General features: G+C 45.3%; 1 protein-coding gene across 1 annotated transcript in view; it reads left to right on the plus strand.

The window, feature by feature from the left end:
- Positions 1 to 24,672, plus strand: part of XG (Xg glycoprotein (Xg blood group)) — a 37,669-nt gene extending 12,997 nt beyond the window's left edge. The window contains exons 4-9 of the mRNA XM_058535368.1: positions 2,828 to 2,890; positions 7,331 to 7,393; positions 11,674 to 11,736; positions 17,892 to 17,927; positions 20,172 to 20,288; positions 23,189 to 24,672. Of these exons, the coding sequence (XP_058391351.1) occupies positions 2,828 to 2,890; positions 7,331 to 7,393; positions 11,674 to 11,736; positions 17,892 to 17,927; positions 20,172 to 20,288; positions 23,189 to 23,205 (359 nt within the window). The 3' untranslated portion in view covers positions 23,206 to 24,672. The remainder of the gene's footprint in view (positions 1 to 2,827; positions 2,891 to 7,330; positions 7,394 to 11,673; positions 11,737 to 17,891; positions 17,928 to 20,171; positions 20,289 to 23,188) is intronic.
- The last annotated feature ends 431 nt before the right edge of the window (positions 24,673 to 25,103 follow it).

The raw sequence follows: 25,103 nt of genomic DNA on the forward strand, positions 1-25,103 counted from the left end.
CTCTGTTTCATGTCCCTCCATCATCCTAGTCCAAGCAGAGCCTTTTTATATTTTAATTAACTTAGTGATGAATTCAAGAACCAATAGTTTGCAATAACATACATCTGCCTATGAATTCCCTTCCTGTCCCCCCATCAAAGGTAAACAGTATGCTGAATTTTGTATGGATTATTTCCTTCACTTTATTCCATTTTGTTTTGTCTTAGAGGGGTGTCCCTAAACAGTGTATTCTTTCTTTACTATTATTTCCTTTTGACTACCTTCGGCTATTTTGCCCACCCTCACCCCTTGCCTCTAGCAACCACCAATCTGTTCTCTGCAGCTAAGACTTTGTTTTTTTTTTCAGATCCACATATAAGTGAGATCATAAGATATTTGTCTTTCTCTGTCTGACTTATCTCCCTTAGCATCATACCCTCAAGCTCCATCTATGTTGTTGCAAGTGGCAGGATTTCCTTGTTTTTTATGGCTGAATAGTATTCCATTGTGCTTATATACCACGTCTCCTTTATCCACTCATCCGTCCACGGACACTGAGGTTATTCACAGGTCTTGGCTATTGTAAATCATGCTGCAATAAACATGAGGGTGCAGATATCTTTTCAAATTCGTGTTTTCATCTCCTTTGGATAAATACTCAGAAGTGGAATTGCTGGATCATATAGTAGTTTTATTTTTAATTTTTTGAGGAACCTGTTTTCCATAGTGGCTGCACCAGTTTACATTCCCCTCAACAGCACACGAGGTTCCCTTTTCTCCACAACCTCACCAACACTTGTTATCTCTTGTCTTCTTGATAACAGCCATCCTAACATGTGTGAGGTGATGTCTCATTGTGACAATATATTCTCCAGTTGTTATTCTTTTCAGACTTTCTAGCTCACACGTGTAGACGGTTGTAGCAGAGTTAATTTAGTTATGAGGACAGTCTGTCATTGGTCCAAGGATAGACAATTTTTTGACCATCAGGTTTGACTAAAAAGCCCAGAGACAGAGCGGTGGGCAGGTAGATGTCTGATATATGACCAGGGGTAGGTGGCAAGTCAGTGGAGAAAGGAGGGACTCGGGGGCTCAGAGGCAAACAGAGGAATGAATGGGCTCAGAGGGCCTGGAAATGGACCTTCGACTGAATTATAACTTGGTACTGAGAGAGATCATAGCTACAAAACAGAGGAGGAGAGAGTGATTCCATGTAAGCAGGGCTGGGGCAGTTGGCTGCTCTTGTGGGTAACATCTAATTAAATCTCAACCTCATTCAATTCTTAAAAATAAACTGTGGGTGGATTAAAAACCTAAACGTGGAAAGGAACACATTAAAAGTTTTGGAAAAATAGAGAGATATATCTTATGACCTCAGGGTCATGAGCATTTTCTTAGTTAAGATACCAAAGGCACAGACTTTTAAAATTTGCTGTATTGGTCAATGCTAAAGAATTTTAGTAATAACAATAGCTTTTGACTACAGACTCTCCAAAGTGGAAAGAGAAACTGCTGGCTAGAAGAAGCTAGTTGCTGTTCATATAACCATCAGAGGTTTAACATACAAAATACGTAGATGGCTCCTTGCAAGAAAGACAAACAGCCAAATAGAGAGGCCGTGCACAGGCAGCTCAGAGGACGGGAAACCACACAGCCGACACTTGTGGGAAAAAGCACTCAGGGTCATCCAAAATTAGTGAAAGGTCATGCAAACCACACCCAACAGATTGAATTCTGGCAACAACGTGTGTAAACGTAAGCTTTCCTTTCTTGCTGGATGAATGCTAACTCTGAAAGATGACTTGAAGAGCCATTTAAGTACGAGCATACCTACGTTTCTGCTCCAGGAAACACACAGCCACAACTCACACTGCTGTGCACAAGCAAAAAAAGCAGGATGCAGCATTGTTTGCCAAAAAAAACAAAACAAAACAAAAAAAAACCTCCCAAACAACAAAATTTTCTTCAAATAGGTCGTCGTGGAAACAGGCAATGGAGCTGTTGAAAGAACTAGGTCTGCGTGCGTTGGAATGAATGCCGTCTCAAAATACACAATAAGCATAGTTAATAGTATTGTAGTGCTAAAGTCGCTAAGAGAGTAGATCATAAAAGTTCTCATCACAAGAAAAAAATGCTTCTTGTAACCATGTATGCTGAGGGAGGTTAGATTAATTGTGATGATCTCTTCTCAATGTATATAAATATCGAGTCGTTATGTTGTACACCCTGAAACCAACATAATATGCCAATCATATCTCAAAAAATATATATAATAAGCAGTTTTAAAAGAGAGAGAGAAACAAGCAGAATAAGAGTATGCATAATAAAAAAATATTGACGTTGATTTAAAAATGCATCAAAGAAACTACGTATCATTTATGGGCACGCACTTACATAGTAACGTTTTGAAAATCATTTGAGAGAGGCATCCACTGATTGTAGAATAGTGTTCCAGTCTTTTTCTCTGGGAAAGAGATGGGATGAGGGGCTTAAAGGGACCCAGCTGTTACTCTTTTGATAAATCTATCCGAGAACAGCTCTTCCAAGATTTCCTTTTGGATCTCATGCCCCCATCATTACAGGCAGCCCTACCATCTTTTTGCACAAAAACTAGCTTCTAGGAACAAAAATGACTGTGTGTGTGTGTTTTTCTCTCAGTTAGGTTTTGAGGTTTTCCTCCTAGTGGTTAAGCGATTTTTAGCGGGTCAATGGTAATCTAGAACACCCTGAGCAGCAAATGTGAATAAAATGTAAAGTCTATACTCGCACTAATGTTCTTGTTTTATAGGCTGCTCGTGACAGAAGGATATCTTTCTCTTCTAAACACCCAATGTCATTTTCCCCGCAGATATCTACCCAAAGCCGAAACCCCCCTATCGCCCGCAGCCTGGAATTCCCGACAGCGGCGGAAGTAAGAATTCTCAGCATTCAGACTCATTTCAGACCTGGTTGGGGATGAAACTTGGCTTTTATTGACTAGAAGTTGTCATCTGGCTGCTTCTGGAATAAGTCACAGCCCGCCTGCCATGCGGGGAACAGAGCTTCATTCCGTCGGAGTTGAGCCGACACCAGTAATTTCATTTTTCCGGTGCACTGACACCTGGAAAATAGGGTGTCCTCAGAGCACACGGCGTGTTCATGTGGCAGAGTTTTAATTACGCTGGGGGACAGGTTCTCTTTCTAGCTGGTTTACAGGGTTGCAAATAACTTTGGCATTCACATTCAAGAAAGCTCACTTGCACTGTGCATTTTACGTCATTTATCCTCAGTTTCTCCATCGTTTCCAAAAGGTGGCAGATACTGCTCCCACATATTTCTTAAAAAAAAAAAAAAAAAGGAAATATTGGCCGGTAAAGTCCTCGGCAATTCAATCACCTTAAAAACCTAAAACCTGGGGCCGGCCCGGTGGCGCAAGCGGTTAAGTGCGCGCGCTCCGCTGCGGCGGCCTGGGGTTCGCTGGTTCGGATCCCGGGCGCGCACCGACGCACTGCTTGGTAAGCCATGCTGTGGCGGCGTCCCATATAAAGTGGAGGAAGATGGGCACCAATGTTAGCCCAGGGCCGTCTTCCTCAGCAAAAAAAAAAAAGAGGAGGATTGGCGGATGTTAGCTCAGGGCTGATCTCCTCACAAAAAAAAAAAAAAAAAAAAAAACCTAAAACCTGACAGACAAGATGGAGCAGCGTGAAGCTGGCTAAGTCCAGGGCTTCTGGAAGCTTCCTGGAAACTTGTTCTGACAGTTCGATGGGTGGAAATTCATCTCCTCACAGGAGGGGTCTCTAAAAATAAGGACTAAGGTCCAAGGAAGCTGTTACTTGATTGGAAAGCAACACCTAATATTAACTGCACTAGTTACGGGATGGTTAAGTCAACATTTCATCTTTCTTATTCTTTTTTCTTCCATTATAGACATCCCCAATTCCATAGGTTTTTTTCATAATATTTCCTCCCAGTATTTTTTTAAAAATTGTTGTCCCAGTGGCCGGCCCAGTTGCGTAGTGGTTAAGTTCACGCCCTCTGCTTCAGTGGCCCGGGGTTCACGAGTTTGGATCCAGGGCATGGACCTACACACCGCTCATCAAGCCATGCTGTGGCGATGTCCCACATACAAAATAGAGGAAGATGGGCACAGATGTTAGCTCAGGGCCAATCTTCCTCATCAAAAAAAAAAGGATATATATATAAATATATATATATAAGGATATATATAAAAATATATATAAAAGGATATATATATATAGTCCCATGGAGCACCACTGTTCTATGCGGTACCAATGGGAATCCTTCATGGAAAGTTTTTCTTGCTCCAAAATATTTGGGAGAAGCTGCCATGGGCTACCCCCCTGCAGGACTCCTGAAAACTTTAAATGTTAGCTGTCCCGTAAGATGAATCACCAGCACCGGACTGACTCATCAACTGCAGGGTGTGGGGGCAAGGCTCAGCACGGGGGGTGACCCTCCGTGTGTGACTCAGGGCTCCAGCAGCTGACACATTCCAGAATCAAGAGGGATGGGGATTTCCGGGGTTTATTTTCATGCTTTGCTTCAACCCCCTAGTGGCTGGTGGTGAGGGGCCTTACTGAATTATCCATTTGTATTTGATGTGAAACTATGCAGTCTTTTTTGACCCATGCAAGGAGAAAATACAACACACACACACTAGCAAATGGGAGATTGAGTTGGTGAGAACTGAATGATGGGAACTGCAATATAGGAGAAGCCGTCCTGAAATCTCGTGCCTGCCCCAGGCTGGCCCAGGCTTGCCCAGGCTCCTGCATATGCATCTTGAGAAGAAGAACAATCATTGAAAGCAGGGGTGAAAAGTTCCTTGAATTTGAAGATGGAGTTCTAGAACGTTCCATGTACAAGGAAGGCCATCGTGGATGAGTGACATTGAGAAAGAATCTGCAGAGGGAATATTCTAGGTATTTCTCCAAGGTCTCTCCACCCCAGTGACTTGATAGACGGCTGGAAGATTTACAGGAAGTCTCTTTAGCATGACTACGGGGACCCAGGAGGCCAGTGGTCCCCTGCTCTGAGAATTAGACCTCGAGAATGTAAGATTCTCCTCTGCCTACATCTTCTCTGATCCCGTTAATTATTCTTGGCTTCTCGTGTGGCTTCTATTGCTTTTCTCAGTCCTGCTGCTGGGTTTGTTCCTGGTCTTTGCTCCTGCCCCTTAGAGACATCCCAGTTTTGCTCTCCGATTCTCTCATCCGACGGTAGTAGCTGGTGTCCATGTGGTTTTGAAAGTAATCAAGAGGGAGGCATAGATTCTGTTGGCTGGAAACTGTCATGGGATGAATTGTGTTCTCCCTAAAATTCACATGTTGGAGCCCTGACCCCCAGAACCTCAGAATGGGGCTGTATTTGGAGATGGGTCTTTAAAGAGGTGATGAAGGTAAAATGAGGTCGTTAGGGTGGGTCCTGACCCCATAGGACTGGTGTCCTTATGAGAAGAGGAGACGAGGACACAGACACGCACAGAGGGACGACCACGTGAGGACACTGGGAGAAGACGGGGTCTACACACCAAGGAGAGAGGCCTCAGTGGGAACCAGCCCTCCACACACCTGGATCTCGGACTTCTAGCCTCCAGGATTGTGAGAGAATAAATGTCTGTTGATTAAGTGCCCGCGTCTGTGGTATTTTATTGTGTTAGCTTGAGCAGACTAATTTGGAAGCTTTGCTTAACATTGAAGAATTGCTTAAATCCACAAACGTATCCGTTTGTACTCTTGTGCATCTGAAGTTCCTCTACTTCTGAAGAACCCTGTATTTAAATGACGGTTTTCACTGGGAAGTTGGGAATGAGGTTCAGAACCACGTGTAGGTCTCAGAGGACGAGGGTGCAGGGCAACCATGGACCGACTTTTGAGAAATGCATGTTCTGGGTGCAACGTTTGGACGATGCCCGTTTTCAAGGGCTCTCGGAGAATTTTGTGCAGAGGCACTTGGTTCCACTCGAGTGGTCCCCCAGGAAGCAAGTGGGTGGAGCTGTTGGCTGTGGGCGAGGGGGAGGAAGGTTTCGGAGGAGGACAGGGGTCATTGGAGTGAGCACTGACCACACAGGGAGACCCTCAGCACATGGGGCTCTGTTTCCTGCCGTGTGAACCAAACCTCATCTGGACCCCTCCAGCTGTGCCCTCCCCCCCAAGCCTCTGAAATCTCCCACATTTGTACGATTTTAAAGACATCAGAAGAGAGTCTGTTCCAAGAAATGAAAAACCATCGGACACAGCTCAGGTTTCCGGTTTTCCGAGATGGCTGTCCCGAAGGAGGACTTGCAGAATGAAATTCCTGCATTTTGCCCTGAATTGAAGTCATTTAATTGAAGGGCACCTGCCGGGTACTGAGGGCAGCCGGGTGCTGGGAAGATAAATGTGGTGCAGAAAACAGAGTTTCCAGCCTCCTGGTGCTCAGGTCCTGGAGATGCAGATTGATGATGTGCAAATTAAATTTTGTGAGGAAATTAAATCAATTATTTATTTCAGCTGTTTTTGATAGGTACACGAGACAGTGAAGCAGAGACATGAAGGATGACGTGATGTTTTGCATGTCGCACATAGGCTCATAGATATTTGTGGAGTGCGTATGGTGACTGACAGGAGGCAGGAGGGAGATCCTGGCAGAAAGAATGTCATGTGCAAAGGTCCTGGGGCTGGAAGCTTGGGCTAAGCTCGAAGGACAGGTCAAGGGCGTTGGGACAAAAGTTAAGAAACTCCAGTGAGAGAATGTATACACGTCAGGTGGAAAGTATGTAACACACCATCAAAGTGTGAGATGCTTTTGTCCTAAGATTGGTGACTTTTGTAAACATCTACCATTGGCGATAAGCCTCAACATTGGAACGTTAACAGTCGAGCACCTGCCGTATTAATTTCAGGAATCTGCGAGCTTCTTGCCATAAGCACCAGGTAAGGATGTTCTGGGCACAAAGATGAAGTGGTTTTTTAAGCTTCCTGCTTGGAGATTTTAACTACAGTCATGCACCGAAGAATGATGTTTTGGTCAACGATGGACCACACAGATGACAGTGGTCCCATAAGAATAATTCCATGTAGCCTAGGTGTATAAGAGGCTGTACCATCTGGGTTTGCGTAAATTCACTCTATGATGTTCACACAACGACGAAATCACCTGATGATGCATTTCTCAGAACACGTCCCCGTCATTAAGCGATGCATGACTGTTGATGGTTTTTGACTGAAGGAGAGTCTCCATAAATGCCATGAACAGCAGATATAGATAAGCCATAATGTTATTTTGTATTTCCGCCTTCTTCACTGTGTGGTTGATTCATCGCTGAAAGCTGTCACTCTTTTCCTAAAATCCCCTTGGTGTTTCCCAACAGATATCTACCCAAGACCAAAGCCTCCGCCTCGTCCGTATCCTGGCACTTCCGACAACAGTGGAGGTAAGAGTCGTGAGTGTCCTGACGTGTTTCAGCAGCCCCAGGATGCAATTTATCATTTCACATCGTGACATTCTATCCTCCGTGGGGAAATACTAATTGCTTTTGAAATACACGGAGGTCCTGTTACGAGGAGTCCGCTCTGCTTCCCACTGGCTCCTGGGGGTACGTTGGCAGCGAACACGTTTTATTTTCATTTGGCTTCCGGACTGAAAAAGGCAGTGCTCCAAAGACATTCCATGTTCTCGAGAAAGCACATTCTTTTTTGTCTATTTTTGTTTGACGTTCTGTTGACTTTTGCTTCCCCTTATACGAGCCGTTGGGGGCCACTTTTCTCAAGTTCCTGCAGTATTTCACATGAGATGTTGGCAAAGTATGCGCAAGAGGGAAGACCACTCAGGACAGGGATGCTGGCCCACGAAAGTGGATAATTCCACAGTAATTCCACAGCATAGGTGCACGTGTGTGCAGACCGATGGGTGCTGGAGAAAGCTAGAATATGTTGGGTATCCTAATTTCTATAAGCTTTGACAATGAGAAGTTTCACTGATTCCAGTTCTCCGTAGACGTTGTTGAGATGTCAAATTCGTAGGGTCCAAAATACTCTTGGTTACGTCCAACTGGACAAGCTTCAGGTATGTCCGAGCTCCATTTCCTCCCATCTCCCACAGGTGTCGCCTCTGGGGCCATCTCTGGTCCAAGACGAGACCTCCCAGTCCTGCACTGGTATCCCTGCATGTCCCTCTCTCCCCTGCAATCCCCTTCTCCGAATCCCTTCGCCTTGAACCACTTTATACTAATACGCAATGCCTTCAACTGTTTTTAGGTGATTTCCCTGAATTAGAATGAGAACTCCACACGGGCATGGATGTTTGCTTCATTTGATGCTGTCTCCCAGAGCAACGCGTGGCACACAGTGGGTTCTGGAAAAAGATCAGTTGCGTGAACAATATCTGAGCCGACAGAGGGCTCACGCCTTAAACCCCTCCATCAGGGCACATATCCTCAACCCCAAAACAGCCCCCCACTGCCCCAAATCTCTGGTCTTGTGATTCACATTGTCCTGCAAGATGTGAATAAGAGGTCCCCATCAAGGCTGCCCTCTGCTCAAAGACGTTTGGGGAGACACCACTTTAAAGAAAATAAAATAGATGTCTTGGGCTCTCCAGAGTCTTGAGTCTCACCTTGATGAGGCTACCATATCTTCCACTTCAGAAGACAAGTTTGGGGACGCTGTTTTATTGGGGGTCCCCACAGCTCTGGGAAGGCTTCAACGAGGGAGCGGATTTTTCTGGAAGAAAGCAATGGACCCCTGCCTGCCTTTTGCACTTCGCACTTTTCATTAACCTCAGTGGCACGTTTTTCACCCTGATGTGAGGGCTGTGCATCTCCGGGGGGATTTCTTAGAGACAAAGACCCAATCATTTCAATAGGGAGTGAATTTGGAGAGAAGAGACCCAGAGATAGTTATGGATCTCACAAACTAGGAGAATAAGGTCTCTTTCGCCAAGAGGATGCTTAGGGCCATCAGACCGTCCTCTCTCACAGGTGCATCTTTGCAGTATCTCTCGGCTCTTGGAGAGGAAGTAGGGCTGGGATCTCTGCTAGGACCTCCTGTGGTTGCAGTATGTGAGAGGAGACTGGGGGGTGAGGGGATCCAGGACAATGGCTTGAGTGCAACCAGATTAGAGAACACAGCTTCATGTCTGGGACAACCATCACTGGCCACGGGTGCCACTGTCTCCTGACACCCCCACAGCACCCCGACACCCCAAAGCTGCTCATTTCCAGCAGCCGGGCTCAGGGGGACAGGCTTGCCCCACCACTAAAGGCCCTGAGGTTTATTCCAATTCCAAAATACGGACCATCCTCCAGGCCCTCCAGCAGGCAGCCCAGGCCACAATCACCATCCCCTTCTCACCAGAGTTCACATGTCAACATCCCCAGAAAAGAGTACCAACATTTGGTGCCTACAAGAGTTTTAGAAACAGCAGTGGCTAAACCCCAAAGTGAGCTGTGCAGACCGCTTTGCATATGAAATTTGATCTTATTTTGAAAAAATAATTAAAAAACACAAGTGCTCCTGGTGAGCAAGTTGACTGAGAAGCAGGCAGGGAAATTCTGCAGGGCACAGGTTACCATATTGGAGTTTCCCAAATGGGAACCAGTGGGTGACTCCCATGGTCTATCTGAGGGGTGTGTTTTCTGACACTACCAGGGGGTTGACTCAGTTCTGACCCATTTACCTGGAGAGAGCATCAGACCCCACAGGTTCAGTCCCACAGACGCCCCTACTTCAGATGCCCATCGCAAGTCCAGGATGTCACCTGTGCTTCTGACCTACCAGCTATAGATGGGACGTTCCCACGACCTCCTCTTTGGGTTCCATCAATTGGCTAGAGTGGCTCACAGAAACCTTTACCAGTTCGTTATACAGAATATTATGAAGGACAGAGATGAATAGCCAGATGAAGAGATACACAGGGCGAGGTCTGGGTGCATCACCCTCCAGCATGAGGATGCATTCACTGATCTAGAAACTCTCTGAACCCCATCCTTCTGGGTTTTTCTGGAGTCTCCATTACGTAGGCATGATTGATGAAGTTGTTGGCCCTTGGAGATGGAACTCAATCTCCATCCCTCTCCCCTCCCTGGAGGTCAAGGATGGGACTGAGATTTCCAACCCTCTAATCACAAAGGTTGGTTCCCCTGGCAACCAGCCCCCATCCTCAGGTGCGTTCCAGAAGTCACCTTATTAACATAAAGTCAGGCGTGGTTGAAAGCGCTTGTTAGGACTCTCAAAAGACACCTTTATGGCTCTCACCACTTAGGAAATTCCAAGGGTGTAGGAGTTCTGTGCCAGGACCAGGGATGAAGATCAAACATATATTTCTTTTTTTTTCTTAATATGATTATTTTGTTGAGGTCATCTTGGTTTATAACATTGCGTAATTTCAGGTGTACGTTATTATTTATCAGTTTCCATATAGACTGCATCATGTTCACCACCGACAGTGTGGTTTTTATCTGTCACCATATATATGTGCCCCTTTACCCCTTTAGCCCACCCCCCACCCCCTTCCCCTCTGGTAACCGCTAATCTGTTCTCTTTATCCATGTGTTGGTTTATCTTCCACATATGAGTGAAATCATATGGTGTTTGTCTTTCTCTGTCTGGCTTATTTCACTTAACATCATGCCCTCCAGGTCCATCCATGTTGCTCCAAAGGGGACGGTTTTGTCTTTTTTATGGCTGAGTAGTATTCCGTTGTATGTATATCCCGCATCTTCTTTATCCATTCTTCGGTTGATGGGCACTTGAGTTGCTTCCATGTCTTGGCTATTGTGAATAACGCTACCACTGTGGAAAGCAGTATGGAGATTTCTCAAAAAATTAAAAACAGAAATGCCATACGATCCAGGTATTCCACTGCTGGGTGTTTATCCAAAGAACATGAAACAAACAATTCAAAGAGACTTACGCACGTCCGCCCTGCCCCCGCCTGAATCAGGCCTGGATGCTCCAGGATGGGGAGAGGGGAGAGAGTGGGAACCGTACTCCACACTCCCAGCTGGGACATCAAGGCTGTCCCGGGATGAAGCCTCCGCCAAGGAGCCCGGTCCATGCATGTTGCACCGCGTGACTGTTGTAGGATAGTGCACCTGGCGACTTTGTACCATTGCGCCCAGACCCGTATTGAAGACAGCAGCTTCTGCTGGCTTGCTTATGAATTCTGAATCATTTAATTGAGTCTTACTATGTACCTGTTCTGGGCATGGAGGTTTGTCAGTGTCCAAATGGACTGTGCCCCCCGTGCGGTGTGGTGGGGGCAGAGGAACAGACGGGTAAATATGGAATCTATAGGATGCCATCCAGGGTGGAGGTCATCTTAGCAGGGGGCTGAGCCAGGAAGGCAGCTGGATGGAGTGGAGAGTATGGCATGTGCAAAGGCCCAGAGCGTGGACCAGCCTGGTGTCTGAAGGATGAAGGGCCATCTTTCCGTCCTCCCCAGTTGGTATTTCTTTTCTAATTCTCAAATTGTACGCGGTCTGTCCAATCCATCACCCTTCCCAGGCTAGTGGGTTCCCCACACACTCTTCTGGGAGAGAGGGCGGCCAGCCCACCCTGATGGCTTCAGGGACACTTAGAGGTTTGGTCCCCTGGTGGCCCTGACCTCCTGGAAAGGTCTCCATAAACTTCCCCATATCCCTCACACGGTCTTGGGTTTAAAGGGGGCTCTATGGAAAGCATTTCGGGACCCGCTCTGTGCTCTCCCCCACAGGTTTCTTTAATGACGTGGACCGGGACGATGGTCGCTACCCGCCCAGACCCAGGCCGCCGGCAGGTACGTGCAGGGCTTCTCCGACTTGGCTGGAGAGGGTGATGGGAAAGCCGTGGCCCCCTCGCCTGGGCACAAGGTCAACCCCAAGTGGAAGGTGGGGGTGCGGGGCTCACCCCTCCAACATCCCGTGGGGGTCTGGTCCACACGTCTGTCCAGGCTGGGGGTTTGTGGCGTGGGCGAAACTTGGCAATGGAACAGTCTCCGTTTAAAAGTGGTGGTTGTCTCCATGTAAACACATATATGTGCATGTGTGTGTGTCTGCGTGTACCTGTGCATGCACACACCTTCATATATACATGTGCACACATATCTTCACATATATAGGTATACACACATCTTTATGGAGATGTGCGCATATATATATATATATATATACCTTTATATATGTCTCTCTATGTATATCTTTTTTAAATTTACTTTTATTGAGAGATAATTGACGTATAACATTGTGTAAGTTTAAGGTGTACATAGTGTCGATTTGATACACGTGTATGTTGCAATATGATCACCAGCTTAGCAGCTCTATCCTGTCACATAATTATCAGTTATTATCTGTGGTGGGAACAATGGAGATCAAGCTTCTCTTTGTATATCTTTGTATTTATGTATATATACTTCTCTCTCTATATGTATCCTTATATAAGTGTGCGTGTGTCTGTGTGTGTGTATATATATATATATATTTGTGTGCATCTTTTTATATATACTCCTTTATGTATATACATACATATATGTATCTTTACATATAAAGATACATACATATATGTATCTTTACATATAAAATATTTACATATATTTACATATATTTATGTACCTTTATATATAAACATATACATATATATCTTTATATATGTGTGTGTATATATATTCCTTTATGTATGTATGTTTCTATATATATATTTGTATTTATATATATACATGCTTTTATATATGTATGTATATATATATTTATATGTGTGTCTCTATATATGCATTTTTATAAAATTATGTAGGTATATACCTCTTATATATGTATGTATAATATATGTGCGTGTATGTATATATACACCTATATGTATATACCTTTATATAGATGTATGTGTACCTGTGTTTAAATACATATATATGTACCTTTATACTTTATGTATATATTTTATATGAGAGTGTATATATACCTTTATATATACACACTTATGTCTATCTTTATATGTGTATGATATATCTTTTTATATATTTTATATACATTTACTTCTATACACTTTTATATGTGTATATATGTTTATATGTGTATGTATATCTATATATGTATATATAGATCTTTACACACGCATGTGTGTATATATAAGAGTTTTAGGTAGCTTCTTCTCTATGATTGGAATGTGAATGCCTGCCTAGAATCCTTCGCACATAAATAAAAGTACAGGTCACTTAGGAGACAGAAGCAGCAGTTCTGGGCTCCGGGGTACAACATGTGAGGCTTTATCTTCAAGTTTGCAAGGATTCTCATCTATTTAGTTCTGCGATTTCATTTTAGAAGAGTTAAGGGACTTGTCCCTGATACCCTTTCAAGGGGCATATTCGTTGTCTGGACAAGCAGGTTACATCCAGTCATCTTTTCTGTGATGTTTAGATGTGGTAAAGAAATAGCTTTGTCTTAAAGCTTACTGCAGTAATGATCAGAAAAAAGTAAAAATTCCTAGTCTCTAATATAGAACATTATGAGTGGGATCGTCTGCCCAATCTTCCTTCTGGTAAAGGTGGTTCTGTATTTGGGTCTCTGGCCCTGCTCAAATTTCTCTGCATTAATTTGGAGCCCTTGGGGTGCATGTGTGTTCTCTGAAGGCAACAGGTTTTCTAGATGGCTCCATCTTGGTGTGAATTTTCCCACTGGGAAGTCATGACATTGGCGGGAGCGCCCTTGACTGTGCCCCCGTGGGCCCTGCTCTTTGCTACTATATGGGGCTCTCTTTGGGTTGACGCTTGGGCATGGCTTTGGTGCCGTCACCAACGACCCAGGAGGATGCCTGCTGGAACCCCAAGCGCCAGAGCCGGATCATCTCCCAACTGCACCTTCTCTCCCACAGGAGGTGGCGGCCACCACCCTGGTTATGGTGGCTACGGAAACACATACGGTACATCCCTCCCTGGGGCCCTCGGTGGGCAGCGGGGTGGGGCAGAATTTCCAGACCTCCCAGTTGCATTGCCACAATTCCTTCTTCCTGAGGTCTGGGGTGCTGGAGCTCTCTCTGCTGGCATCTGTCTTCTGAGCCCTCTCTGCGCTGACCCTCTGGCTTGGCCTGGCTCTGCTCTCCAGGGGTCCACGGGCTGCCCTACCCACCTTTGTTCACGTAGAAAGAAACAGAGCGATGAATCACAAGACTCATTAGAGAGACGATATCTGACTGATTGGGGACTCTTTGTCAGGGTGGTGGATTATGCCAAGAATGAAAGGAATTTCCACAGGAGAGATAAACCGGCTTCTGGTCTGGATGGAGCTGTTCCTCAGAGAGATCAATGGATCTTGGAGTCCTCAGACATTCTCTGGTTCTGGAAGGGAAGATTGGGAGCAAACTGCCCTAGCTGGGAAAAGAAAATTCTATGGATTTTTTTTTTTCTGAGATATAATTGGCATATAATTTTGGAGATATATTTTTTATTGAGATATAATTGGCATGCACATTTTGTTAGTTTCAGGGGTACAACATAATGATTTGATATTTGTATATATTGTGAAATGATCACCACAATAAGTCTAGTTAACACCCATCGCCACACATAGTTACACATTTTTTTTTCTTGTGATGAGAACTTTCAAGATCTACTCTCTTAGCAACTTTCCAGTACACAATATGGTATTATTAACTATAGTCCCCGTGCTGTACGTTACATTTCTGGGACTTATTTGTTTTATAACTGAAAGTTTCTAGATTTTGATGCCCTCACGCATCAATCAATCTACTGATTGATTTTTGTGTGTGTATGTGAGGAAGATCAGCCGTGAGCTAACAGCCATGCCAATCCTCCTCTTTTTTGCTGAGGAAGACTGGCCCTGAGCTGACGTCCGTGCCCATCTTCCTCCACTTTATATGGGACGCCGCCACAGCATGGCCTGACAAGCGGCGTGTCGGTGCGCACCTGGGATCTGAACCGGTTGATTTTAAAGCATTTCCGTTATTATTTTTTTTCTGTTTGCCATTTGTTAAGGGTTTTGAACATCTTCAGTGAATTGAATAACTATCTTTTTGGTGGAAAGTAGTATTTGTATGGAGTTCTACAAGATGTGCGGTCCTTTTGGGATGTGGGCTCATGAATCTTCCTAACCTCTGAAGCGGGAGTTATTATTGTCTCCAATTTACAAAATAAAGACAAAATATGATGCTGAAATGGCCCACTTTAAGGGATAGACATCTGACACCATATAGGTGACCCCATTCCCATAACTGTCCCTACGAGGTGTACAAACCCAGGATGGGACAGATCATGGGTGAAAGTTAGCTGAGTGAAGTCAAGAACTATCAGCTTTAAACTATTAGCACATTGCTAATGTGATGCTCCCATCATCCTCTTCCTACTGAAATTATGGAGACGCAGCAAATTCAGTATTTTTATAAATAGCTACGTGGAGTGTTTTATCATCAGATGCCCCCACATCCCTCTAGCCCAGGGGAGTGTCCCGTTCAGGGGAGCCTTTCTACCCTACACGCGCGGCTCTGAAGTTTCTCCCTCTGTACAGATCTTTTCTAGGGCGTGTCTTTTTGGTCTTTGCTTGATTCATAAGTTAGAAAGAAATGACTCCTCCGGTAGTGTTCTCAGGAACCCTGTGAGTTTCTACGTGTTTTCCCAGGAAATTAGTCAGGACTCTTATCAGGCACCAGCATTTCTCGGGGGCCTGCCCCGCAGTGGATGAAAGATCACTCATCAGGCTGATCTTTTATCTTAGGGGCCACACTTCTGCAAAGCATCCTGTGCCTATGGGCGGGACCACGTGCAGACAGCAGCTGGTTTGGCACGCAGGAGCCACAGCACAGTTTTGGAGGTTGCACACTCATTCTCGTGTCCGGCACTTGAAAAGAGGATCTGCTCCTCTGCGTGTCTGGGGCCCCCGTCCTCTGGCCCTGAGCTGGGCGAGGTTCTGAGTCAGCCCTCGGGTTAGCACGGAGGTTTTGGGTTAAGCAACAGTTGGGTGAGTCACCCAGCTTCTCTCTGCAGGCTGCAAAACATGATTGGAATGTTCCCTCCTCACGCAGGATGCAAAGAGGCCAGAGCTGTCCTCCACAGCCGGGGAAGGTGTGCCCTATGTCTGTCATCCCTCCCAGTGATGTGGACAAGTGTCTCAGTCATCTTAAGTGGGTTTCATCGGACAGGTCCTCTAATACCCACTGTAGGACTCTGCTCAGGCTGCCTTAAAAAAGCACCACAGACTGGGTGCTTTAAACTACAGACATTTATTTATCCCAGTTCTGGAGGCTGGACTCTGAGATCCAGGTGTCACAGGGCTGGTTCCTCCTGAGGCCTCTCTCCTTGGCGTGTAGACGCCGTCTTCTCCCCGTGTCCTCACATGGTCGTCCCTCTGTGTGTGTCTGTGTCCTCAGCTCCTCTTCTCATAAGGACCCCAGTCCTATTGGATCAGGACCCACCCTAACAACCTCATTTTACCTTCATCACCTCTTTAAAGACTCATCCCGGTATACAGCCACATTCGGAGGTCCCAGGGGTCAAGACTCAAATATAGGGGATTGTGAAACACAATTAACCCCATAACTCCTGCTGTCCGCTTTGAAGAGGCAGGTTATAAAATTACCCCTCAATATTTAAATAGTACCCACATTCAACTATTCCACTCCAAAATTAACAAAATTAGCACCAAGCATTTTGTTTTAATCTGAAATCTTTCTTTAAAAATTGCTCTCAAGACATAAGAAGAAGGTGTAGAGAAATCCCCGTTGTTTTTTACTGGCCGTGATGACTATTTATAGTCTGCATTTCTGTCGAAGTCTCATCCCGACAAACATCGAGTGGGGGATTCTTCTGACTGCACAGAGAGCGTATTTGCACACTGGCTAAGTGAAGCCCTGGTCCTCGGGGATGTGGGTGCAATGTGCCCCAGTCACCATGTGTTCTCAAGGGTGTTAGCAGACCCCCTTGGTTTGCAGGGCCATGTCGGCTGCCAGTCTGTGTAGTCAGAGGGCACCCCGCGGTGGCTGCGCCCTTTCCCTTTGCATGGGGAGAGCTCGAGTGAAATCTTGGCAGCCTCTCACAGCATCTTGCTTCGAGGGTGCTGGCTTTTGCATGGGTGCTTCCTTTCGAGATATCACTGTGACTCCCCGAGCCTTATCTTTCATCTCATGAGATCTGTCTGTCCTGCAGGAGGAGGGCGCTATAGACCCCGCTCAAATGGAAATACCTATGGTAATGGAATGATTTCTTAAAACCTGTGTGAGGAGAAGCCCTCCTTCCAGGGAACTAACACTCCGTCCGGGCGCTGGTGGGAAGCTTGTCCTATTGTCTCCTGCCTGGTAACTAACTGACCACCTGAGTCTGTACTTTGTGTCCTCCTGGGGCACCGGAGCTGGGGGGAGATGTTTTGCATGCGACGTGGCCTTAAATTCTTGAAAGGAACTAAGGGTCGCTTACAGATGTTATTGTGTGTGTGCGCACGCATATTTGTGCATGTGTATGCAAGTGTGTGCCTGTGCGTGTGTGTGCATATATTTGCCTGTGTGCATGCATGTGTGCATAGGTGCATGAGTGTAGATGTGTGCATACATGTGCACGTGTGCTTACGGGTGTATATGTGTGTGCCTGTGTATGCCTGTGCATGCAGGTAGATGTTTACACATGTGCACTTGTGGGGTTTGTGTGTACATGTGGGTGTGTGTCTGTGTGAGTTACACGTGTATGCGCATGTGTGTATATTCCTGACTCCTGAGATGAAAGCCGCACTCTTCTCTCCCTTCATCGCCCCATTCCACTCCTCACCTTAGAAGTAGCATCTACACCCCTCCTTCCTAACATTGACCTTCTGTCCCCTCCCCCACCGGAAGGTCAGGTCCCTGAGAACCGGGATTTTTGTCTGTTCTGCTCATTGCCACATTCTCAGCCTCTCCACACTGCCCGGCAACAGACGGCATCGACAAACTGCTGGATAAATGAATGACTCTGTGCTTCTCCCCTTACAGGCGGAGACGGATATTCAACCTACGGCAACCAGCACGGTAATTGATTGGTGCAGCCGGCCCCCGTCTTAAATCAGAGCCCCCCTTGCACATCACTGCGGGCAGGGCCAGCGTCGGCTTGCGTTATTGTTTCAACCCCACGACTTTCACAGAGCACTTACGGTTTTTCTGTTTGTAAGGAAGCTCCTGTACAAAAACATCTGTCCTTCGGGGTGGGATCGGTTCTGAGGGGGCTCAGGGAAGGAAGGACAGACGAGGGCTGGTTCTCAGGCTGGAACATGCCTCATAGCTCTGAGGGCAGAGCTGGGGGTCTTGGACCTGTCTTGGTGCCACTCGGTGCACCATTTTGATTGACCAGTACTAACTCGAAGCCAAGAGGGAGAAGGCGAAGGATGTTATGGACATTCTGCCCTAGAGAAATCTCAACAGTGAACGGCCAGCCAGCCCTGTGGCAGGTCTAAGAAGGGAGGGGTGGCGTCCAGAAGGCGGACTTGTGTCGCATGTTGCTGGGAGAATAGGGTCCAGTCTCTTAGCGATTTGGCATTTTTGTTGAGAGTGGGAGTGAACCTGCCCACCCAGCCATGAGGACTTTGTGAGCCGTCGATGCTACAGAAGAAGAAAGTGATTGCAGTGGCTTCCAATCCCTAAGGCCCAATACACAAGCAGAGTCTCAGGATTACTATTTCCTGGGTTTATTCTTAGGGAGTCCGTTGATTCTTTTCTTCTCTCGGGCAGAAGGTGGGGCCGGGAGGGAGGAAGCACAAGACAAAAATCCAGGTCTGACACACAGTTTGTTGGGACATATGGGGTCTTGTGACAAGACAGACGGAACTAATCCTAGACTTGGGTGGGGTGAAGCCTGGTAAGGCTTCCTGGAGGCAATCACATCCAAGCCAAGGTCTAAAGGATGGACAGGAGGCAGCCAGGAGAGGAGAATGAGGTGAGAGGGAAGATGATGTGTGAGGTCAGGCAGGGTATGCCCCTGGGAACACCAGTAATTTGTGTGGACAGGGTGCGGAGCGTGACGGGGAGAAGGGGCAAGACTCACAACAGGTCAGGCAAGAAGAGGGCCACGTCTGTGCTTTATACAAGCTTGATGGGAAACAACCTGCCTGTATGTATACTATGTGAAGCGTGGATCAGACGAGGCCAGCTAAGGGTCAGGGAGATCATGTTAAGACATATCACCCCAGGAGATGATGGTAAACTAAATTAGGGTGTGTGCAGTGGGAGCGGAGAGAAGGGGTCAGCTTGGAAGACCATTTGGTGGTTACAATGGACATGACTTGATTGATATGTGTGAAATGGCAGAGAGAAAGGTGTCTCAGTTAGCTATGCTGAGTAACAAAAGATCCCAAAACACAGTGGCTTGAAACAGTAACCATTTATTGGAATTGTAATTACACGAGTCACCAATTGGGCTAAAATCAGCCCATATCCCTCCAAGAGGCCAGGCCAGTCTTGCTCACATGGTGCCAAGCAGGGTGCAGAGAGAGTGAAGAGAAGCATGCCTGGGCATAGAACCCAGATGCCAAGGATGGAGAGCTGGACACCATGTTTTGATGGGGTCACATTTGATGTACCCGGTCACACTGTAGAGGATGCAGATGCAGAAGGCAGGTGAGGCAGCATTTTCAGATGAGGGCTAGATCCCTGGGCTCCATTGAAAACGCTCTTCCAACCAACATGGCGCCTCATTCATGGAGTGGCCATTTATCCATCACCTACGACATGGTAGGTACTTTACCCAGTCTGATATAAGACATGGGCGGTCATTTTAAATGGCAGCAACGATTTCTTCTTTTAGGAGAGTGTTGATTTTGGTGACACCAAAGTCCCTGACCTGGGTTCTTCGTGCAAGAAAACCTAAGCTTTGCAGTCAGCTTGGTTTCAAGGCATTGATTTCTTGTATGTACTTCTGTCCAGAGTCCCAGTGAGGGTGGTGACATCAAGGCAATTTTTGATTGAACCTTTTTTTTTTTTTTTTTGTGCATGAGAAAGCATTCTATGTCTAAAAAGGTACAAATTCATCAAATTAAACAAAGACACAGAAAACATATCAAGTGCCTCTTCTGTGCAAAACTCTGTGCTGAATGTTCCAGAAGGGTAAGACGTGGTTAATAAGCAGAATCACGTCCTGAGGATTCCTGTGTGAATTCGTTCTTTTTTGGGGTGAATATGAGAGTGAGGAGGACAAGGGATGTGACCGCAGAGTTATTTAAAATAAACAGCTTCCTGCCGGCCGCCTTTTTCTCAGAGGATCTTGCTTTTTGACTCCTGCAGGCAACACAGTAGCGAAAATCGTGTCCCCCATCGTGTCGGTCGTGGTGGTTGCGCTGGTGGGCGCGGCAGCCAGGTATTTCCAACGCAACAGGACAAGAAATTGTTTCAGGACAAATGGCAAGTTGCACTCCAAATTTATTTTTCTAGTTGTAAAGCCTGATAAAAATACTTGCTGGCATCTTCAGCGGTGTTATTTCTGGTTAAGTCCAGTGTAGATCGCCTTGTGTAATGATGTTGGGTCTTTATTAAGGGCACATGGGAACTTGAAAGAAATCAATGCACACATTTTAATAGATTATCCTTTTATTAGTTTTTTAAACAGTTTTCTGATCTGCAAGATTCGGTTTTGCTGCCAAAGAACTTATAAAACTAACGTAGACTGGAACTTTGTAAGCAGGGGTTTGCATTCAGCCAGGCTGGTACAATTTTGTTTCATTTTCAGTGAAATTATAATCACAAGCAAGTCAGGAAAAACGTTCGGGTCGAACCTGAAATTTTTGCACACTTCTCCAGAAAGAAAGTGATAGAAGCACTAAATTGTAAATCTTTCTGTCCAATTCAGAGGCTGTGCATGGACCCTAGGGAAATGGGTGGGGGGGGCTGCTGTGGCTTTCTGCGTCAACTTTGGGTCCAGGCTCCCTGGTTTGGAGAATTACGCCCAGTCAGTCATCCTTGGGATCGGAGGTCTTGGCTGCTGATCAATGGATTTCCTGAAGACATCTCTATAAAGGGAGGGTCAGAGGGGAGAGAGGGATGTTTTATGGCAAAACGGCAGGTGGAATTTTAACTCAGGGTCTCCCAAGTTTGGTCCTGAGACCACCCACATCTGAGTCTGTCCCCACGCCTCCTTTCGGTCTGTGGAGAAAGCTATGAAACAGAAGCCTACTCCAGCGGTCTTTTCTTTAGAATTTGTCTGCATCTTCAGAACCCTAAAAGCTGCCCGTGGCCTCCCTCTGCTGGTGGCTGGGCAGTAATGACCACCCCTCTGGCCGGGGCGAGCCTCGTCTACATAACGCCCCACTCCGAAAGTTTGCGGGGAACAGAACTTATGAAAAACAGCCTTACTTTCCTGGAAACATGCCTGATCGTGACAGAGACACTGGGCATTAATTTTGGTCCCATCCTTGGCGGTGACCTGTAAGAACTCATGAACCCGTGAGCTCAGGGCTGACACGGGGTGAGGAGAGCGAGGCATTCATCTCAGGCACAAGCGTAAGAGGTGGGCTGGCAACAAACTCAGTCATCGAAATAAACAGTATTTTAGTGCAATATTTAAAAAATAACAATAAATAGGCAACCTACAGCCAGCAGGCTTGTCACCTGTTTATATAAATAAAATTTTATTGGCACGGGGGGCCGGGTTTGGGGGAAGGTGATTGAGGCGGGAATATACAAATGCCAGACTGGATCCTGCCTTTATTTCACATTTTGATGTTGAGCTCGTGTGGCACTTTTTGGGGGGACACTAATTTTGATTTTTTTGAAACATCGCATTGAGGTGTTATTATGTATCTTGATTTCTCAGTTTTCTGGTGCCCACTGGAATTTTGTCTCCACTGAGTCATCTTACTTGATTTTTTGAAGCAGATGGAGCTTTTCATTTTTTTTTTTTTTTTTTTTATTGAGGTCATAATGGTTTACAACATTGTGTAATTTCAGGTGTACATCATTATTTATCAGTTTCTGTATAGACTGCATCGTGCTCACCACCAATAGTCTAGTTTTTATCCATCATCATACATATGTGCCCCTGTATCCCTTTCACCCTCCCCCACCCACTTCCCCTCTGGTAACGGCTAATCTGTTCTCTTTATCCACGTGTTTGTTTATCTTCCACATATGAGTGAAATCATACGGTGTTTGTCTTTGTCTTATTTCACTTAACATCATACCCTCAAGGTCCACCCATGTTGTTGCAAATGGGATGATTTTGTCTTTTTTATGGCTGAGTAGTATTCCATTGTATATATATACATACCACATCTTTCTCCATCCCTCCGTTGATGGGCACTTGGGTTGATTCCACCTCTTGGCTACTGTGAATAATGCTACAATGAACACAGGGGGTGGTAAATTTCTTTGAATTGTTGATTTGAGATGGAGTTTTTTTAAAAACGTAGATCATGCCCTCCCAGTGTATCTGAGGTGGAAGCCCTTTTCTGTTAAAGCCATGTCCTATCTTGAAGCTGTTTCCTGCATTTTTGGCGACTAGATAAATATCCCGTCCACATTCTCAATGATACTTCAACGACAACTTCATCACGTCTACCAAGGACCGAGTTTGGTTTCCCTTCCATTAAATCCAGCCAGCTCAACAAGTCAAGAGTGCAGACACACTGTCACACCATTAGGGGACCTCTCCCAAGGTGGGCAGGACCGATCCTAGGTCGACATGGTCTTGCTGGTTGCAAAACCATCAAACCGTCTGAGAAATATGAGCATGGCGGCTCCGTGTGTGGGATTTATCCTAGATGGGAGTGAAGTTGACTTCGAGTTGTCATTCTGATGTTGTCTAGCCGTCCAGCGTCCTGAGTTGGGTCAGGGGAGTCACCTCTCTCTGAACGATGGTGGGCATGGTATACTGGCCAGCTCTATGAGGATATGGTGCAGTGCGCAACCTGTGGGGCTGTACATAGGCAGCGGCTGTATACATCCTTCTCTGAAGCTTGTGCACCTTGCAGGGACACAGTTATGGGGACGGGACCATCTGCATGGTGACAGATGTCTATCCATTAAAGTGAACTGTTTGAGCATCATGCTTTGCCTTTATTTTGCAAAACGGAGGTAATAATAACTCCCACTTCAGATGTTATGAAGACTTTTTTTAGACCACATCTCAAAAAGGGGTTCATATGAATATTAGTTTTAACCAAAAAGATATAATTACTCAATTGCTTTAAGATGTTCAAAACCCTTAACAAATGGCAAACAGCAAAAAAGTTAATAATGCTTTAAAATCGATCCGTAGAGTTTTCTTTTCCTAACGATGCTGTTTTGCTCCCAATCTTTCCTTACAGAACCAGAGAATGTCTGAGCACGAGATCCACTGGTCAATTGGAGGAAAACTCAATCAAGACAAGAACCCCGTTTATTGCTCCTGTGGAATGTTCCTTTCTTTCCTGGCGTAACCCGCTGTCATAAAGTGTTTTCTCTCCTGTTTGAAATAGATGAGCTGCCTAACAAAGAACGCTGAACTTGTTGGATGTGGTGCATTTATAAAGATAAGTTAGACAGTTAGATCATGGGTAGCAAAAGGATTGCTTGATGTGATGGTTCCATCATTTGGACAGAGAGATTCCGACTCTGCTCTGAGCTCCCAAACTACCTCATGGTGCCACACACGCAAATGTTTATCCCCGACGACGTTGTCACAAAGCACAATGGCAGCAGAATGGCATGAGTATTGGGTGAGGATGTTCTTGGCTTTTGAGAGACAAAGAATGCTGTTGGGGTTTCCAACAAGCAGTGATGGGCAGCTTGAGCCATGGCACAGAAACCCTGGGGCATTCACCATTGGGAGTGAAGTAGGAATGAATGATTCTCTACATTAGCAACAGAGTTTGACCATCATTTCAGCTCCCACCTGTCTGCATATAAAATTATCATTACCTGCAGACAGAAGGCTGGATGTTGGCATTTTAAGTGCAAAATCGCTGATGTTAAAACCACCTCAGGGAATCGCTCTGGGGATACATTTTCCTGCAAAATCTTACGGTTTCAACGTTTTTTTTGGAAAATAGGGAGTAGAAATAGTGGTTTGCAGAGGTTGAGACTTTTCATATGATTTTTAGTCTTTGACGCTCTGTAGGTGCCCGTCCTTAAGTCATCGGCGTTGTTTTCCTCTGTTGATGCTTTCTCTTTTTACTGGAGCAGAAAATCTCACATCCTCAGACATCGAAAAAGTATACTAACTGCTTCTATTTTAGTGACACTTTCGGGGAGAGGAAAAGGATAGTTTGGGCATATTGGGATACCTTGATTCAACTAAAGTGGAGGTTTATAGAACTTTTAGATGATGCCCTAAATGTCAGAACCAAAAATGAAGGTGTTCCTTGCAATCTGGAACTCCTACAGAGACCCATAAAAATCCCAAATATGCTGCCTTATGCTCACCATGATGAATTGGGGGCCAGGTCTCCAAAGACAGAGTTGAAAGCAGAAAGCGTTTGAAAGAGCTTCCCAAATTGAAAAAGAACCTAAAATGAGTGATCCCGATGAGATGTCTCAGAATCGCATGCCTCAGGTCATGAATTTACGTACGATTTGATATAAATGTTCCCTAACGCTTCTCACCTCTTAGAGAGGATTTCCCACAAGTGATGAAACCTCATGCCCACTAAACATTTTCCATATATGAGCTTCAGTGTGAGTTCGACATAACTCTTGTTAAAAAGTGTGTGTGTGTGTTTGTGTATGTACACACACATTCACACATACACATATACACATAGATGGAATTTAAGCATTTTTAAAGATAGATCCGTTTTCTGTAACTGTCATGCACAACTTTTCATCATTTGGAATAAATGTAAAAGAAAAAAATTGGCTCTGGTTGTTTTGTTCTCCTTTCTATATTTCGCACATAAAACTATAAAACAGCAGTGGAAGTGTTTAAAAATCATGAAGCTACGTAGCTTTACATGTCTCCCAGAAGTCCATTTCTAAGCTCAGTTGTGTGTTGTTTGGGTGTGTAAATGGACCTGGAGGCATGAGTTACCGCTGGGATGGTCTCTGCTCAGTTCCAAGGGACATAGCAGATGTCTGAGAACCAGGTGGGCATCTTTTATCTTCCAAAGAAATATTCTCATCAGTACCATTTGAAGCAAAGTGGATTATGAACTCATAAGATAAAGATAGTTACAGAGTTAGGGGGTAAAAATCACCCAAATGACAAGGGGAAAGAATGGCTAATGTTCAATCAAATTAAAATAA

The sequence above is a fragment of the Diceros bicornis genome, chromosome X, assembly GCF_020826845.1.
Source record: "Diceros bicornis minor isolate mBicDic1 chromosome X, mDicBic1.mat.cur, whole genome shotgun sequence".
Lineage (NCBI taxonomy): Eukaryota > Metazoa > Chordata > Mammalia > Perissodactyla > Rhinocerotidae > Diceros > Diceros bicornis.